The sequence below is a fragment of the Lipotes vexillifer genome, unplaced genomic scaffold (genome assembly GCF_000442215.2).
Source record: "Lipotes vexillifer unplaced genomic scaffold, Lipotes_vexillifer_v1.1 scaffold1562, whole genome shotgun sequence".
NCBI lineage: Eukaryota > Metazoa > Chordata > Mammalia > Artiodactyla > Lipotidae > Lipotes > Lipotes vexillifer.
In genome coordinates, this window is record NW_006771471.1 from 444,112 (window position 1) to 463,033 (window position 18,922).

General features: G+C 38.4%; 1 protein-coding gene across 1 annotated transcript in view; it reads left to right on the plus strand.

Annotated features, from left to right (window-relative positions):
• The first annotated feature begins 1,774 nt into the window (after positions 1–1,774).
• JMJD1C (jumonji domain containing 1C) overlaps positions 1,775–18,922 on the plus strand; it is a 248,697-nt gene continuing 231,549 nt past the window's right edge. Inside the window, exon 1 of the mRNA XM_007446796.1 lies at positions 1,775–2,288. Within this exon, the coding sequence (XP_007446858.1) occupies positions 2,121–2,288 (168 nt within the window). The 5' untranslated portion in view covers positions 1,775–2,120. The remainder of the gene's footprint in view (positions 2,289–18,922) is intronic.

Below are 18,922 nucleotides of genomic sequence, written 5' to 3' on the forward strand. Positions count from 1 at the left end.
TATAATTTAGTGAATGGTATTTATGTGATAATATGTGCATATTATATGTGCATCTATTTTCTCAAACGACTTTATATTTTCTCACTTGTTCCCAGACTATCACTGAGATTAGGAAGCAGGCAATTTCAGTTGTAGCAATTGTGTCATGCCAGAGATCACAAAGCAAGTCATTGATAAATTGCTATCTGAATTTAGATCTTTGTTTTTTTCTTTCCACATGTTAGATTATTTTCACCAGGTTATTTTACTGGCTCCTTAATCCACGTTGAGACTTTCGAAATCTTAGTCTGTAGTTCTCAAGGTGATTTGCTAAGAAGTATTATACAGTATGTACTAAAAGAGTGGACTTGGAAATAAGATGGCACAAGTAAAATTAAATTTTTCTCTCAACTTGCAAGTATGCATTTCTAGATATGGTTTTCCTTTGGTATCTATTACAGTTCTACATTTGGTCTTTAGAGTAGCAAAATTAGACAATGATGATTAAAATCTGTCTTGCAGTTTTGGTTTTTAACCTGTTAGCTGCGGCCATGTATTTTCCATTTCAAACAGCTCAGCTTGGGTGTTGTAAGAAAGCAAGAGAAAAGCCTTATGTTTATTTTAAATATTCGAATTTCTAGTGTAAATTCCTTTTAAAAAGGTGACTTTTTTTTGTGGAGGCTTAGAAAAATCTTTAAGAAACCGAAATTTAGAAAAAGTTTTTATTGGACTAGAAGAATTTTGGGAGTTTATGTAATCACTAGTGGCCGTGAAAAAAACCCACAACTGGGATTTTGAAACTACTTTTTAAAAAACACTATAGTGTATGCCTGAAATCGAACTTCTCACCGACATCTATAGAGGTCTAAACCTCTATAGAGGTTTAGAAGAATTGAAGGGTTAGATCAAAGAAGGAGTAATTGTTCTAAGTTGGAGATCTGTACGTGTATGGGTTACAAAGTCCTGTTATGATTGGACGGGAAGAAAACATAATTTATTTTCCTGAACGATGATTGGCTAAAATCCTTTTCTTTCCACGGTATTTTCTAACAACTGAATCCGGAGCCTTTCCCTGTTTTTATTATCTGATCAGTGAGTTTGGCGTATGTACTAGTACTAAAAGTACTCAAATTGGTGCAGAGACTGAATTTTAAGAATGTTGACAAAAAGCCCTCAATCGGATGTTTGGCTTTCTTACAATAAAGCAGTATAGAGGTGTAAATCTCTGAATAGCTCAAACCCGTAATGATTATCTCACCAAAACAGGAAGAATGAAAGGATGACAGTGTTATCTTCATTTTCATTTAAAGTCGTGGACTGTGTTTCTGTCGTGATCAAGTTCTGTGGGCTTAGTTTTCAGTTGAAAGTGTTGCTCTGCTTTGCAGCTGGGACTACGGGACTGTTAATTCAGGCAAAATTGAGGCTAACTCAGACTGCAGGCGCCATGTGTTCTGAAAAACATCACTCTGGAGATGCGGCTTTTAACCTTAAGTTTGTTTTGTGACCCAGAGTGGAACCAGCACACTTCACTTTCACCTCACCCCCAACTCCCCCACTTCTCAGGGAGCGACGAATAGAGAGGTGGACGTCAAACACTACGTTTCTGAAGGACTGCACTCCTTTCAACCCGCCCCACTCTGTTTTTTTATCCTGGCTCGTCCCGCAGACGCTGCTGCAGCGTCGGGCACTACTTTCCGTCTGCGGTGGTTCCTCCGACCCTCTCCCGCGGCTCCCTCCCCCAGCCCGCGCCGGCGGAAGGAGACGCGCGGCGCCTCCTCAATCACGCTAGTGGATGGGGAGGCGGAGTAGTACTGGCCGCGGCGCGGTGGCAGTAGCGGCCGGCGCTGCCTCGGGGCCTGAGACGGCTGTGTGGAAATTTCTGACCGTTTCTTTCTTTTATTTGTGGAACTGCAGCCAGAGGCTGCAAGTCGGAGAGTCCAGGGGAGTGCTGAGGACTGTGAGACCGAGGTCGCTGTGCCCTTCTGGGCAGAGCGTCCAGTGCGCCCCCGAGCCTGCGCTCGCTTGCGGGGCCGCCGCCTTCCCTAGGTCAGCTGTCCTCGGCATGGGCGGCCGGTAAGGAGCGGGGTTTCGGTGATTTCCTGGCAGCTGAGGAGGCAGCGGTCATTTCGGCAGCGACGGCTATGGCGGTGGAGACGCGGCCGGAGCTGGTGGGGAAGCGGTTCCTGTGCCTGGCGGTCGGCGAAGAGGCGCAGCCGGAGCGCGGGGAGAGCGGACGCTGCTGGCGGGGCTGGCGAGCGGGGGTTATCCGAGCGGTGTCACATAGGGACAGCCGCAATCCCGACCTGGCGGTAAGAGAGCGAACTCCCTCAGTCTCTCGCCCGCGGCCGCAGCCCCACCCCTGGTCTCGCAGCCGCACCTTGTGGGATTACCTCTGGCACCTGGCTCAGCCAGGCCAACTGGCGGTCACGCCCCTCTCCTGAGCTCTGGGCCGGTTTGCCCACGTGCCCTGCCAGGATCGCCTCCTCCCCGCGAGGAACTTCCCCTGCGAGGGCGGTGACCCCCTCGGGACTCCCCGGCGCCCGCCCGGGCCCTTTGGCCGCTATCCGGGAGGGATGCGGCCGCGGAGACCTTACGGAAAGGCGGGGTTGCCAGCCGGCTGCTGCGCGGGCGGGTGGGGGTGGGGGTGGGGGCGGACCCCTCGCTCGTGGCGGTAGGGGGCCAGCTTCACCTGCCTCTCTGTGCGAAAGTCTTAACAGTGCAGGCGTTGGAGACTGAAAACTTATCCCGTAAGGTTGCTGAAGGGGAGGGAGAAAAGGAAAGAGACAGATCTCTGGTTTTCTAGTCTGTCCTGGGATTCTTGTGTGTTTTCGAGGCAAAGGCCCTGGCAGTGGCGGGGGCCCTGATTCAACCTTTTCCTACAGTAGATGCTTGGATTTCTAACAGAAAACGATGAAAATGAAAACTTTTGGTTTGGAGGGCCATGGAAATTAATATCTCCCTCCCTCTCTCCCTTCTTTCCTTCAGTTTGTTTTTTCCATAGTGGTGTGTTTTTTTGTTAGAAGGGAATATAGTGCGTTAAAGTTATCCATTCCTGGGTTTTATATGATTTTAAATGAAGCAAGAAATATTGTAAGTTAAAACGTTTAAGATTCTGCAGAACCTTAAAGTGTCTTTTTCTTTGCTTGCTTTTCCTGTGACACTGCCAGTGTTTTCTTTCACTAGTGTAGGAGTGTGCAAGATTCTGAGACGGGATATGCTGTTAGTGTTCCAATAACGTTTTCACTGGGGGACATGTTGGAGTTAAGGAGCCAAGGAGAGGCAAGACACTGACTAGGCTTTGAAAGGTTGATTTATGAATACATAATCCATGAAATTTATTGGTAATACTGTGGGGTATTTAATTTTTCAGTGGGTATTTAAAATTTGGGAACTTTCTTCTTTTTGTTTATATGCAGGTTTACAATTCCGAATTTACGTGTACATATGTATCTTAATACTTCTGTTGGAGTTTTTGCGTGTTTTTGTTAACCCCGGTTTCATGAACGTAGTCAGTGATATGGTTTCTTGCGGAGTGTGTTAATGTCAACTTGATACTGCAAAATATGTTTGCAGAATAGAAGTAATTTTGGAGATTCTGGTTGGTTATTCTCGTTGTAAAGAAGAAAAAGAGAATCTTCCTTAAAAAAAAAAAACCCCAAATATTTCTTAATGGTTCTACAAATTGTGGCTATTCAATGTTTGTGTAAAAAGCATGTGCTTATTTTATTTTTCCTCCTTTTACTCTGATATGTAATTGTCTTGGCTTTATGTGGAAGATAGATTATGGGTCAGCTTTTTTTTTTTTTTTCTTCTCGGTACGTGGGCCTCTGACTGTTGTGGCCTCTCCCGTTGCGGAGCACAGGCTCCGGACGCGCAGGCTCAGCGGCTGTGGCTCACGGGCCCAGCCGCTCCGCGGCATGTGGGGTCTTCCCGGACCGGGGCACGAACCCGTGTTCCCTGCATCGGCAGGCGGACTCTCAACCACTGCGCCAGCAGGGAAGCCCCTGGGTCAGCATTTTTAAATTGTTTCAAAACAAACATAGAATTATATTTTGTGTTTTCCTAAAAATTTTGTGTTTTGTTTTAGTAGATACGTGAAAATTGGGAAGTATAGTATTAAATTACGAATGTCATTGGCGACAGTCAAGTTATCGAAGTTAAATATATTAAAAATTTTTTTGTATGGGAATTTAAATGATATAAGGAGGGGGGTTTACACATGCCATGTTTGAAAATGCAAGATGATAAATTGGGTATTTAAAAATGAAAAGTATACGTGGATGGAGGGAATCAACTGGAGAGAATAGGAAGGGGTTTCCTCAGATGATGGAAACGTTTTGCATCTTGATTGTTGATTACACGGGTGCATACATATGTCAAAACTCATTGAATTGTGCACTTAATATCTGTGCATTTCCTATATGTAAATTTTACCTCAAAAATGTGTTTTGAACTATAACTATGTGAACCTTTGACAGTTTTCCTTTAACAGTCTTAATTTTAAAAATTTATGTTGTTACAGTGTAACCTGAGTTTTTTAGCCTGGAACCTACAGATTTAGCGTTACTTCCAAACTTTCTTATATTTCTTTTTTTGCATTCATATTTTCTAAGTTAAACTTGGGACAGTTTAGCATCACCAAAATGGAATTCGCGTTGTAGACTTTTGTTACTGCAGAATAAATCAAGCCCAAAGGAGTGCTTTTAAAAAAAAATTAATTAATTAATTAATTAATTAATTAATTATTAATTAATTAATTTATTTATTTTTGGCTGTGTTGGGTATTTGTTGCTGCTCGTGGGCTTTCTGTAGTTGTGGTGAGCGGGGGCTACTCTTTGTTGCGGTGCGGGGCTTCTCATTGTCTTGGCTTCTCGTTGTGGAGCATGGGCTCTAGGAGCGCAGGCTTCAGTAGTTGTGGCACGTGGGCTCAGTAGTTGTGGTTCGCAGGCTCTAGAGCTCAGGCTCAGTAGTTGTGGCGCACGGGCTTAGTTGCTCCGTGGCATGTGGGATCTTCCCGGGCCAGGGCTTGAACCTGTGTCCCCTGCATTGGCAGGCAGATTCTTAACCACTGCACCACCAGGGAAGACCCTCAAAGGAGCTTGATCAATTACTTTTGTGTATTTTTTTTTTTTTTGATTACAAATATATGTAATTTTAAAACTGCAAGTTCATTAGGAATCTCAGATATGTATGTATTTATGGCACATGATTTGGAAGGATAATTATCAGAACTTGAAAGTAGTTTAGGGGATGCTTGATTTCATAAGTTAGTCAGTTATTCTTATTTTTGGTCTTATGTATGAGGAATGTCCACATGCATTAATTTCCTATACTACTGTTAACTAATTATCACAACCTTGGTGGTTTAAACAATACGATTGATTATTATAATGGTTCTGGAGATGATAAGTCTAACTTCTGGGTCTCCATGGGCTAAAATCAAGGTGCAATTAGAATTGTGTTCTTTTCTGGAGGCTCTAGGTCTCACTTTTAGAAGCAGCCCACATTCATTGGCTGGTGGTCCTCTTCCTCCTTAAAAACCAGCAGTTTGTCTCTGTTTTTCTCTAGTCACATCTCCCTCTTGACTCTCCTGCTTCCCCTTACACTTTTAAGTGCCCTTGTGATCATATTGGGCCCACACAGATAATCCAGGATAATCTCCCCATCTGCTAATTAACAACCTTAATATCATCTGAACCCTAATTCTCCTTTGGCATGGAGTTTAACATAGTTACAGGTTTCATGTATTAGGACATGAGCATCTTTGAGGTGGCATTATTCTGCCCACCACACCATGGTAGCAAAAATATTCTTTTACAATATGACCATGATTTGATACAAATAAATTAAGGCTAAAATTATTTTACTTTTTCCTGCTGTGAGTTTTAGCGATATCACTGTGTGATCTCTTAAGTAAATGAGTTTAATTTGTAGAAGTTTTACTCAGCTGTGCTTGTATAATTTCACCTATTTTGTTGGTGACTTTTAAAAAATGGCTTGAAAAATCTTCTGGAGTATCTTGGAATTACATTAACCAACAAAAGACTTTATCTGAACCCTTTTAATTCAGGAGGACCAAGTTGTTGATGAAATTGAAATACATAAAATACATTGTGAGCCCTCAGCATGTTTTCTTTTTTGTAGCTCCATTGTTTAGAAAGGTTCTTGAGTTGTTATACATGTTGAGTGTTTATTACTGCCCTACTTTTTGAGGAACTTTCTAGAAGATTGATAGTATTATGGAAGGAAAGCTGACAGTTGAGACACGTATGGTTGCATAAAATTCAAACTTGAATAATATTGTCATGCTAATTATAGAGCAAAAATTGATTTACTCTTTGCTCATTATACTTCCCTTGCACAACTTAACAGCCCTTTATTTATTTACTTATTTATTTATCCATCCACTCAGTCACTTACCCACCTACCTTCCCTTGAAGCTTAATGTGATTGCATCATTGTTTCAAGTTAATCCTATCCAAAGTGTGAGTATTTTTTAAAAATGTATCAGGTTTTCGTAAAATATTCCAGGTTACCGTGACATTTTGCAATGTCATTGAAAATCATTTTTAATCTGGTTAGAGACCTCCCCACTGGGATTCGTCATGTTGGATGCAATCATCTATTTTCCTTTCCCACAAAAGTTTCCACTTTTCTAAACTCCTCTTTTTTTCTTTTATCTTGGACTTTAGTCTTCCAGATTAAAATCTTAAGAGTGTGCTGTTTGTGTTTGAGTCTGCTTCTTGAGAATAAAATTCCCAGAATTTTGCCCTCGACTTTGCGCTGTGTTGCATAAGAGGTTAGATATTTGCTGAGTGAATGAGAAGTTGAAGTACATTATACCTGATAGATCTTCATACCAAGGACCCAGTCCTGTTTCAAATGAAATAGAAACTGCTCTGGAGCTCCTGAGAATGGACACTTAACAGATTCACACTTGGGATCTCTGGTTCTTGGGTCAGTTATTCTTTTTCCCTGTAGAATAATATTTCCATCATTTCTATTTTTACAGAAAAATCCTTTTGAGTCAGTCTCCTTTGTATTAATATATTGCTTGAAACAAATACAGAGTCAGGGAAGAAGTAAAGTCATAATAAAGGAAGGAAAATATTAACTTTAGTATTCAAAAATTCAGGAAGGGATGCTAAGAACTGAATTACATCTTGATTGCAACATAAAAGAAGAACACAGATACAACAACAAAGGCAACACACACACACAAATAAAAACTTCTGTTTCTTGGTGAAAGAAGCTAACTTTTTTAATGTCAGTAGAGAAATATGAAGATATTTTGTGTACATTGAAAAAAAGTGGTTTACTTATAATCATGGAACATTTTTCTGTAGCGCTTATAAAACTTTACTCATGGCTACCATTAATACTAAATTTGATAACATCTTGAGTTCTTTGGGGACTCATTATTGGATAGAAAGGAGCAAATGCACACAGTTTCTGAATGCTCATACCAAGTTGCTTTATGAGTGATATAATTTTAAATCTCTTTCACAAGAACAGTGTTCTCAGCAAATGTTTTATTTGAAGTACAGTGAATCAATGTGAAGTTACTTGAAAATAGTTGTTATCTAATAGTCTCTTGTCAAAAACTCAGATTGAAAGTTTCTTGTAGAGAAATGAAAAGTATGGCAATTATTGTTATCTATTTTTTAACTTGAAAATTACTCTCTGTCTAATAAATAGCATTCTACAATTAAAAAAAAAAAAATAAGTACCAGGTTTTAGGACTTCCCTGTTGGCCCAGTGGTTGGGACTCAGCCTTCCAATCCAGGGGGTGCAGATTCAATCCCTGGTTGGGGAGCTGGGTTCCCACATGCCTCATGGCCAAAGGACCAAGAACATGGAATGGAGGCAATGTTGTAACAAATTCAATAAAGACTTAAAAATGGCTCACATCAAAAAAAAAAAAAAACCCTTAAAAAAATGTTATCAGGTTTTTTCAGTACCCAAAAGGAACAAAAAAATCATAGTATTGTGTTTCATAGACCAAACATGTTAATTTGTTTGTATTTGGGAGAATTTTCTAATGCTCACTTAGTGAGGAGTAGCTAACTTTGTAATACAGATTTTAAGCTGTTCTAAACTGTGTACTACCTGTAGATTAAAGTTACTTTACAGATCTTATATGTCCTAAATGTAAGTATCTTAAATATGAAAACTGTGTTTTTCTGCTTAGCTGTATCTTCATTTAAGTTTCATATTGAGTTGGTAGTATTTGATTCTTTAAGTTTTGTTAGGATAATTCTTTAGGTAAGTCTAAAATGTATATCGTGGTGTTATAATATTGCTAATACTAATTTCTGGTCTAGGCACATAGTGTTGAATGAATGAATGAATGTATTTTATTTCATTGCTCAGTATGACCTGGATAAGTTAACCATAGGGAAAATTGGTTTAGATGGTAGGTAGAAAAACTTTTATGTCTGATTTGAGCACATACAGGTTCCACCGCCACCCCCCGCCCCTGCCCTTGAATTTATATTGTGATTGGTCCTAAAGACTTATGTACAGGAAAATAACTATGTAAACTGTAGCTGTGGTGGCACGTAACTTGTGCACTTGTAACCACTAGCTGGTTTTAAAAGTAGACAGCCACCCAGTAAATGGTGTGAAGTGTATGTTTCTGTGTAAAATTAAATAAAGGATGTTTTGTTTTTTCCCTTTTGACCTGTCATAGATATATCCTGGCACGTATTTTGATGCCATTAATTTAAAATAGAGAATGTGGGCTTCCCTGGTGGCACGGTGGTTGAGAGTCCGCCTGCTGATGCAGGGGACACGGGTTCGTGCCCCGGTCCGGGAGGATCCCACATGCCACGGAGCGGCTGGGCCCATGAGCCATGGCCGCTGAGCCTGCGCGTCCGGAGCCTGTGCTCCGCAATGGGAGAGGCCACAACAGTGAGAGGCCACAACAGTGAGAGGCCACAACAGTGAGAGGCCTGCGTACCACACAAAAAAAAAAAAAATAAAAAATAAAAAAGAATGTTTTCATTCATTAAGGTAATTGGACTAAAGACATTTTAGTATGAGAACTCTTAGCTTCATGTAGGGAAGACGTTGCATTTGAAAGTAAAAATGTCTAGATATTTCCACGTAATCAAAAGTATGTAGGCGGGCTTCCCTGGTGGCGCAGTGGTTGGGAGTCCGCCTGCTGATGCAGGGGACACGGGTTCGTGCCCCGGTCTGGGAGGGTCCCACATGCCGCGGAGTGGCTGGGCCCGTGAGCCGTGGCCGCTGGGCCTGCGCGTCCGGAGCCTGTGCTCTGCAGCGGGAGAGGCCACAGCAGTGAGAGGCCCGCGTACCGCAAAAAAAAAAAAAAAAAAAGTATGTAGGCTACTTTCCAGTGTTTATAGGTTTAATGTGTTACTTTTGACGATTGTAAGTTATGAGCAAAGAATGTTTTCAACTCTCAAACTCATATTTTGTTTCTCCTTTACATATTTAGTATAGTACCTAGCATTAGGTGTTTAGTAAATGTTCATTGAATGGCAAATAAATGAATGAATATCATCAATTCCTTGTATACTTTAATTTGTACCAACCATCTCAGTTATCAGTGACTATTTACTGTTAATTTTGAATCTCTTTTTTTGTTGTGTGGAATTGTGTATCTTAGTGGCTACTTCCCCATATTCATTGTCTATTGTGTGGTTTGACTAAAGGGTGGGCCTGCGTATTCCTAAACCAATCAGGGAATTGAACTCCTCTGGTTACACTGATGGGTATAGGCCCTAAATAAGTCCAGTCAGAATGAAGGCAAGGTATATTGTGTGGGTGTGAGTCTGGAATTGCCACAGCCATTTTCCTACTTTAAGGTAAACCAGTTTGAGGACAAAGTTGGCATATAGAGGCTAACAGAATTGAAAAGGCAACAGAAGAAATATGGCTGATCAAGTTGTTTTCTGAAGCCTAAATACAGCTATTGGATTTTTCACTTACGAGATTTTTCATTATGGAAGAATAAATTGACTTTATGTCTGTTTTTCATGGTGTTTCTCTTCTTTGGAACCAAAAGCAAGTTAACTGATATACATGGTAATATTTCTTTGCCTTTTTTTTTTTTTTTTTTTGAAGGCATATGAAAGATAGGCATTTTCTTGACACTCTTGTTTGTTATTTAAGGTTAAGGCAGATTTTTGCTTTATAATTTTGAATAATTTCAGTAGTGATTTTCAAGAATGGTGATATGTTCGGCTTTATTGTGTCCAGATGTATCCCAGAGCTTTGAAAAATTAAAGTATATGAAACATAAATACCTTATTTTCTAAATAATTAAAAATAAGAAATACCATTTGAATTTTTATGTCAGGAGGTATGCCATAAACCCCTCATTGTTAAAGAGAAATTTCAGCAAATAGATATCATTAATATTTCAGAAATTAAAAAAGAAATGGCAACCTTTTCTTTTTTAGGCTGTAAACCATAAATACTGTATTTTTCTACTCTTGTCACTATTGGCCTCATTTTTAATGGTGGCAGTTTGGTAGTAACAAATACTGCTGATTTCATTTGTTTCAAAGTTGGACAGTGATTACATTTCTGCCTAATGCCCCCATAAACATTTTTTTCTATGTGGATTTTTAATAAATTTGTGTTTTATTTGATACAAAATTCTTAATCTGACAAATCTGTAAGGGTTATATAATTTATCCTTTAAGATTATTGCTTAATAATATTGAAATGTTCTAAGATGTTGAAATAGTCTCTGAAATTATCTAATTGGGTGGAATCTTTTCATGTAAAATTTATGGTTTATTTTATGGAATTAGTAAACCTTTGAAAATATTACTTTATTTTCTTTTTGTAATATAGAACCTATTGATTTGATGATAGAATACATGGTTAATGAGTAGAAAACATCTTATTATTCATTTACTGTTTGGTTGGACTTGATGCTAAAATTCTAAGGTTACAACATGGTCTAGTCCAGTTTCCCGGATGCAACCAGTAGGAACTGTGAGTCATACAGGATTTGAGCAGGGTAGATAAATGCTTAGACCTTTGAATTAAAAAGTGTGAATGTAGTGATACCTGCCTATTGGGGTTTATTGGCTAGTACACTCCTTTGGAATGAATAAAAATTTTGGATTACATATTAATAGATTGCAGATTTTAGGTACAGTATTTCATCTATAGTTGTTCAAACCAGTGCAACAAAATAGATCTTAGTAGAACATATTTTGAAATTAGTTTGAATAAATAGGAATTAAGTATAGGTATGTACAATAATATATAACTGATCACTTAAAAGAAACATTTCTTAAAAGTACACTTAACATTGTACTTGATTTATAGTTTGGGCCTCGGTTTTCTCATTTATCCCATTCAGTGAATGGAATTGGTCTAGAGTTCAGAGTTTTTACTATTCTGTAGTTCTAGAATTGTGATGTTAATAGTTTTTTTCTTTTTTAACCTGTAATGTCTTAGAATAAAGTGTCTTTTAAGCAAAAATAAATTTCAGGTCTTTCCCAAAAGCTCTTAATTCTGAGTTAATGAAACATTTCATTATGACATGTCTGTTGTGTTTTGTTATTACAGAGACCACAATTCTATGTAAATAATGTGATTTCTGTTCAGTGTTTCTTTTGGATGATCAAAATGAGATCATGGGATTTGGATTTTTATGATTGAATAAATTGAGGTAGAATAAAGAAAAATATCCGAAGGCTTCAATATTGGATCTTAAAATAATTTAGCATATATATTTCTTCATGCACTTGGAAGTTTTGATCAGTTACATTTAATTCTTGATGAAAATACCCTATGGTTCAAATCGATTAAAAGAAGTCAAAAATTGCTTCTCCAAAGGGATATAGTAATTCACACTTTCAAAGTTAAAAAAAAAGAAAAGAAAAAGAAAAAATGCCCCATCCATTGCTATGATAAATATTCTCCCTGAACCTTTCTTTCTTGATTTTTTGCAGCCCCATGATTCAAGTCCTCTTGGAACTTCTTTTTTTAGTGACTACAGTTCCTCCCATCTTCTTAATTTAGTATTAGAAAGTCCTTTGTTTACTGTTTCTTTTTGTTTTATTTTTCAAATCTTGTTATTCCCTTTGGAGAATTTACTTGTACTTCTTTGCCCGATGACTCACTAATCTGCAACTTAAGCATTGACCTTCAGTTGGAATCCACCATCTCTTCATTCTTCTTTGGTGTCTGTATATGAATGTCCCACATTTGAGTCTGATAAATGTTACTAAAATGTAGTTTATTATCTTCATGTGAAAAAGCTCACCTTTTGAGATTTATCTTGAAGTCTCATCCAGGCTTGAAGATACCTCATCCTTCACCTTTTCACCACCTACAGTGTATGTATTTAGTGAGTTAACACAAATTTCTTCCTTCAAATTACAATCTCTTCTACTCCCCACTCCCACCTCCTCTTTTATTCCAATTTGTGCTACCACTGAGTCCACACCTTCTTTGCCCTAGGCATGTATTAAGTGATCTTTTTACTTTAAAGTTTATTCCTTTTTCAGTCCATTCTATTGTTGTGGACAAATTACTCATCCTGTGTTTCCCTTTAGCTCACTTAAGTAGTTTTTCCTTCGCTTGCTCGATGAAGTCCAAACTTCATTCTCTAATGCTTAGATGTGCTCAGTGTCTCTATCCTTTGAAATTTAAAATTAACTAATCCCCTGCATAAACTGTTGTGGTGTTTAGCGAAAGTCTTTTGTTGGAATTTTAAAAATATTATAACCCACTGTTAATGAAATCATAAAACATTTCATGCTTCCTTTCGAATTTCATTTGCTGATAAAAAGTTTCTGATGTCGAACATTTCTCTTGTTAAAAATGGTATTACTTGGTATTGCATGAACTGAGTCCAATGAGAAAACAGATTCTTAATGAGTCAAATGATGTATAAAGTGTTAGTTATTCCATTTCTGTTCATGAAAGACAAAATCCAATTTAACAACATTTTACACACTATTAATCTGGAAATATGACTTTTCTTTGATTTTAGGGTAGACATTTTCCACATTTTAATGTTTCTGAAATTAAGGCATAATTTACATACAGTCCATGTCAAAAGCAACTTGTTTACCAGTGTCTGTTAAATGTCTGTTAGTATTTGCTATGTTGCTATATATTGCTATATGTAAAAGAGTGTATTTTAAATGTATATTTCTTGTCTCATGCCAGAGAATGTAGAAACAGTAGACCATGAAGTAGAAAGTAAGTCAGCATTCCTGGAATAGATTTTAGAATTTTTCAAAGATAGAAGAGGTCTGTGTGACTAATTCATGTCTTGTGAAAGACTGTTACTTAGGAGCTGAAAAATCTGATTCATCTGTCAAAATTACTGAGTTTAAGTAAGACTCCGAAAACATCTTTAGAATCAGAGGAATATTGAAGAAGGAATGCATGTTTGTTAATGTATGGATAAAGTTATGCATTGCCATTTAATGCAGAATGGCTTTATGTATATTTAATATAAGATTTATTTCTTCCCTAAATTGTTTTTCCTTAGATTGAATCTTAGCATCAAGGCAATAAGTACTAGGGAAGGTATAGAAACTGAAACAACTTAAAATTGGTAAACTGTTCCAATGTGTTGAATAGCACCATACTATTATTTTGGTCTGTCTTTATCTTCAAAACCACATTGATGAAATTACATAGATCAGATTTCAGAGTGTTTCACCTATTCCCTAAAATGTTCTATTGCCTTAACTTTCAAAATCTCTTATTATATTTTAATACCAAAGTGAATCATTTTAAGGGAAACCATTTAACTTTACATTGTTTATCTTAATAAAGGGAATTAATAATGAATATGAATATAGACTATGTGTGTCCTGTCATTTCATAATGGCTTTGAAATATATAAATATATGTACATATTTATGGAAATAGTGATTAGTTCCCCTTGAACTAAAAGTTATAGCATTAAAAAAAGTTTAGGTTAAAACTGCAAAAAGGAAAAAGGTAAATAAGCTTGTAAAGAGAGCTAACATAATATTGCATTAAATTTGCTTCAGAATTCCTTAGTGTCCAGAGCAAAATGAGAATTGTGATGAATTACAATATCATTGATCTTCATAGTGATTTTCACTAAGCCTTACTGGCTTTTTGAAGTTTTCTGAGGTCTGTTAGAAAAGTGAATGAATGGCCAGAGAGTATAGGAGAAAAGGAAGAAATCCTAGGGTACTGAATTCTGGTCCTTGACCCATTCATTTGGAACAGCTTTGATTGTATCAGTTTTATTTGATAATGATTTCTCAGGTCAAAAAAATTGGTTATGTATCAATAATTCTTTTTTCAGGGAGAAGGAAGTGTGCCATTTTTAAAGAGAAACTTTTCCTGACAAAAAAATTCTTTAATTGTGCTTCCCTGGTGGTGCAGTGGTTGAGAGTCTGCCTGCTGACGCAGGGGACACGGGTTCATGCCCTGGTCCGGGAGGATCCCACATGCCGCGGAGCGGCTGGGCCCATGAGCCATGGCCGCTGAGCCTGCGCGTCCGGAGCCTGTGCTCCGCAATGGGAGAGGCCACAACAGTGAGAGGTCCGCGTACCGCAAAAAAAAAAAAAAAAGATAGGAGCAAGTGTACATGGTTTCATTCCTCCCACTCACATGTGATCAACCTGAGCATCACTAAAAGAAAAACACACATTATGAATCTACTGGCAAGATATGGTAGGAAGTACACCAATGAAATATTTGTACTAAAAATAAAACCAATGAAGTATTTGTCCTAAAAATTATTGAACTTGAGTATAATCAAGCTTCTACATTCAACCACTAATTTGCAGGACATATGAGAGTGGAGGAGCATGTTAAACACCACCATGAGGATGCAGTCAACTAGATCCAGGATGTGGGGAATTCTAGAACTAGAGCTGTGCTGTTGAATATTGTGGCAAGTTAAATTGATTAAAATTGAATATCACTTCCTCATTCACTGTAGCCAATTTCAGGTTCTCAGTTGCTACATCTAGCTAGTGACTCTATGGTTTTAGACAGCACAAATAAGAATTTCCATCATTGCAGAAAGATCTATTGGATGCCACTATTCTAGAGTAAGCTTTAAAAGAACAGGCAACGTATCATACAGACTAGTAGAAGGGGAAAAAAATGGAATGATAAAAATAAAAGAAGGCAGGAAGAGAGACAAACATAACAAAGGTGAGACAAACAGAAAGCACAAAATAAGAGATTAATTTAAACCCAGATATATCAGTAATTACATTAAATGTAATTGACTAAACATTTCTATTAAAAGGAATGTTATAAAACTGGGAGGAGAGAACCCACAAAACACACTGGGACTTCCCTGGTAGCACAGTCGTTAGGAATCTGCCTGCCAATGCAGAGGACATGGGTTCGATCCCTGGTCTGGGAGGATCCCACATGCTGCGGAACAACTGAGCCCATGCACCACAACTACTGAGCCTGCACTCTAGAGCCCGCGAGCCACAACTACTGAGCCTGCACTCTAGAGCCCGCGAGCCACAACTACTGAGCCCACGTGCCGCGACTCCTGAAACCTGTGTGTGTATGGCCCGTGCTCTGCAACAAGAGAAGCCACTGCAGTGAGAAGCCTGCACACCGCAACGAAGAGTAGCGCCTGTTCGCCGCAACTAGAGAAAGCCCTCGTGCAGCAATGGAGACCCAACGCAGCGAAAAAAAAAAACAACCCACGCTTATTTGCTGTTTATAACAAATCTGTCTAAAACATAAGAATACTTACAGGTGGTTGTAAAAAGATGGGGAAAAAACTTCCATGCAAATACTAATTAAAGATAGTTGACACGGCTATGCTAAAGACAGTGTTTAAGAAAAGAAGCGTTATTTGGGATAAAGAGGCTTTGTTTACCATGGTAAGAGTTTTATTTAGCAAGAAGATATAATTTCAGTTTTCTAAGTATCTGTGACATGACTTAAATACATAAAGCTGGAATTGATAGAACTATTAGAGAAAATAGACAGCTGCATAACCATAGTACGAAGTTAAATAGCTGATAGAACTAGCAGTAAAATAACAGTAAAAAATAGAATATTTAGAATAATAAGTACTTGGCTTTGGCCATCTCACAAGGTAGTTGTGTGAATGAGGTAGTATATTTAATAAATACACCGTCATTCAATATGAGTAGGTATTTAACATGAATAAATACTGAAATACTTTTATTCAAAAAATATTTGAGCACCTTCTAATGACTGGTACCGTTTAAGACATGTGTTTTGTAAGGTGTGCAGCCTTAATCAAATGTAAGATGTCAGGTACAGTTACCAATTTTAAGTGCTTAATGAATGATAAGCAGTAATATCTGTATGGATTCATAGAAGTGAGTGATACAGATTTGAAGGATGCATTCGTTGAGGAAACAGGATATTTTGGGCCCTGAAGAGTGACTGGCATAATATATTGGGTTGGCCAGAAACTTCCTTCGGTTTTAAAGTAAAAATAGAAGACACATTTTTCTTTTTCAGCAAGAACTTTATTGAACAACGTATTCACCATTTTGTTCCACTACCTTCTCCCATTTTTCAGACAACTTCATAATTTCATCTTCCCAAAACTTTTTTATCTTTTTGAGCAAAGAACTGGTCCAGGTGCCTTTTCCAGTCTTCTAGGGAATTGAAATTTTTTCCATTAAGAGAATTTTGTAAAGACGGAAATAAATGGAAATCCGAAGGTGCAATGTCCGGTGAATACAGCGGATGACTCAGAAGTTCCCAGCCAAGCTGTAACAGTTTTTGCCTGGTCATCAGAGAAACATACGGTCTTGTATTACCCTGATGAAAGATTATGTGTTTTCTGTTGACTAATTCTGTACACTTTTCGTTGAGTGCTGCTTTCAGTTGGTCTAATTGGGAGCAGTACTTGCTGGAAATAATCGTTTGGTTTTCCGAAAGGAGCTCATAATAGAGAACTCCCTTCCAGTCCCACCATATACATAACATCACCTTCTTTGGATGAAGACTGGCCTTTGGTTTGGTTGCTGGTGGTTCATTTTGCTTGCCCCACAGTCTCTTCCATTCCCCATTATTGTACAGTTATCCACTTTTCATCGCTGGTCACAATTTGTTTTAAAAACAGTACGTTTTTGTTGTGTTTCAGTAGAGAATTGCATGCAGATATACGGTCAAGAAGGTTTTTTTTCACTTAACTTACGTGGAACCCAAACATCAAAGCAATTAACATAGTCAAGCTGGTGCAAATGATTTTCATTGCTTGATTGGGATATTTTGAGTATGTTGGCTGTCTCCCACATGGTATAACGTTGATTGTTCTCGTTGATTGTTCTCAGTTAATGTCTCGATTTGATCGCTGTCAACTTCAACTGGTCTACCCGCCCGTGGAGCATTGTCCAGCGAGAAATCTCCAGCACGAAACTTTGCAAACTGCTTTTGACACGTTCGATCAGTCACAGCACATTCTCCATACACTGCACAAATCTTGTTTTGCGTTTCAGTTGCGTTTTTACCTTTCTTGAAATAATAAAGCATAATATGCCAAAAATGCTGCTTTTTTCTTCCATCTTCAATATTAAAATGGCTATACAAAAATTCACCAATTTACAAAGTGAGAGAGTGGCATGGACATATATACACTACCAAATGTAAAATAGGTAGCTAGTGGGAAGCAGCCACATAGCACAGGGAGATCAGCTAGGTGCTTTGTGACCACCTAGAGGGGTGGGATAGGGAGGGTGGGAGGGAGGGAGACGCAAGAGGGAAGAGATATGGGGGTATATGTATATGTATAGCTGATTCACTTTGTTATAAAGCAGAAACTAACACACCGTTGTAAAGCAATTATACTCCAAGAAAGATGTTAAAAAAAAAATTCACCAATTTTGATTTTTTTAAATTCACGCTGATATGACAGCTGTCATGGTACAATCTACAAAATTGTTTTGAATGAAGTTAAAGACACCTAAGCGCTACTAGAGCCATCTTAACGAGGAAAGTGAAAAACATGGCCAACCCAATAATAATATTAGAAGAGGAATAAAATGGTTTTGGTAGAAAGAATGGCATGAGGAAAAGCAAACCACTTGGCTTCAGAGACGGTTCATATTGGAATAACAATAAGAAAAATAATGTGAAAATTAGGGCCAAATTGTAATATCAGATTGAGAAATTTGTGGTATGTCTAGAGTGGTTGGCTGAAATGAATATCCTAGTACTTGTGTCATTTCCCAATTTTATGAATACAGTTGTCCCTAGGTATCCATGGGGGCTTGGTTTCAGGGCCCCCTCAGATACCAAAATCCAAGGGTGCTCAAGTCCCTTTCTTAAAATGGCATAGTACAGTTGGCCCTACGAATCTGAATATGTAGAGCTATAACTATGTTTTTGAAGGTAGAATGAAGGGCCTTTAATTTTGGTCGCTGAAACAGCAGACTAATTTCCATACAGATTATACCTGTTTACAGCTGCAGTTTATGGAAGCACCAGTTTTCCCACATGAGTCTCAACACTATTGGATATTGTCAGTCATAATTTTTGCCTAATTCACCCAAAAAAAAAAAGGTACCTTGCTTTAATTCCTGTTTATGTGTTTTTGAGTCTCATGTATTATTGGCCTTATTTTAAAAATATATAAATAGCTTGCTCGTAGTTTGGCCTCTTTCTTTTTTTAATTATTTATGTACTTTATTTTTGGCTGCATTGGGTTTTCGTTGCTGCGTGCGGGCTTTCTCTAGTTGCAGCGAGCGGGGGCTACTCTTCATTGCAGTGCGCAGGCTTCTCATTGAGGTGGCTTCTCGTTGCGGAGCACAGGCTCTAGGTGCAGGGGCTTCAGTAGCTGTGGCTCAAAGGCTCTAGAGCACAGGCTCAGTAGTTGTGGTGCATGGGCTTAGTTGCTCCGCCGCATGTGAGATCTTCCTGGACCAGAGCTCGAACCCGTGCCTCCTGCATTGGCAGGCGGATTCTTAACCACTGCGCCACCAGGGAAGCCCTGGCGTTGGGA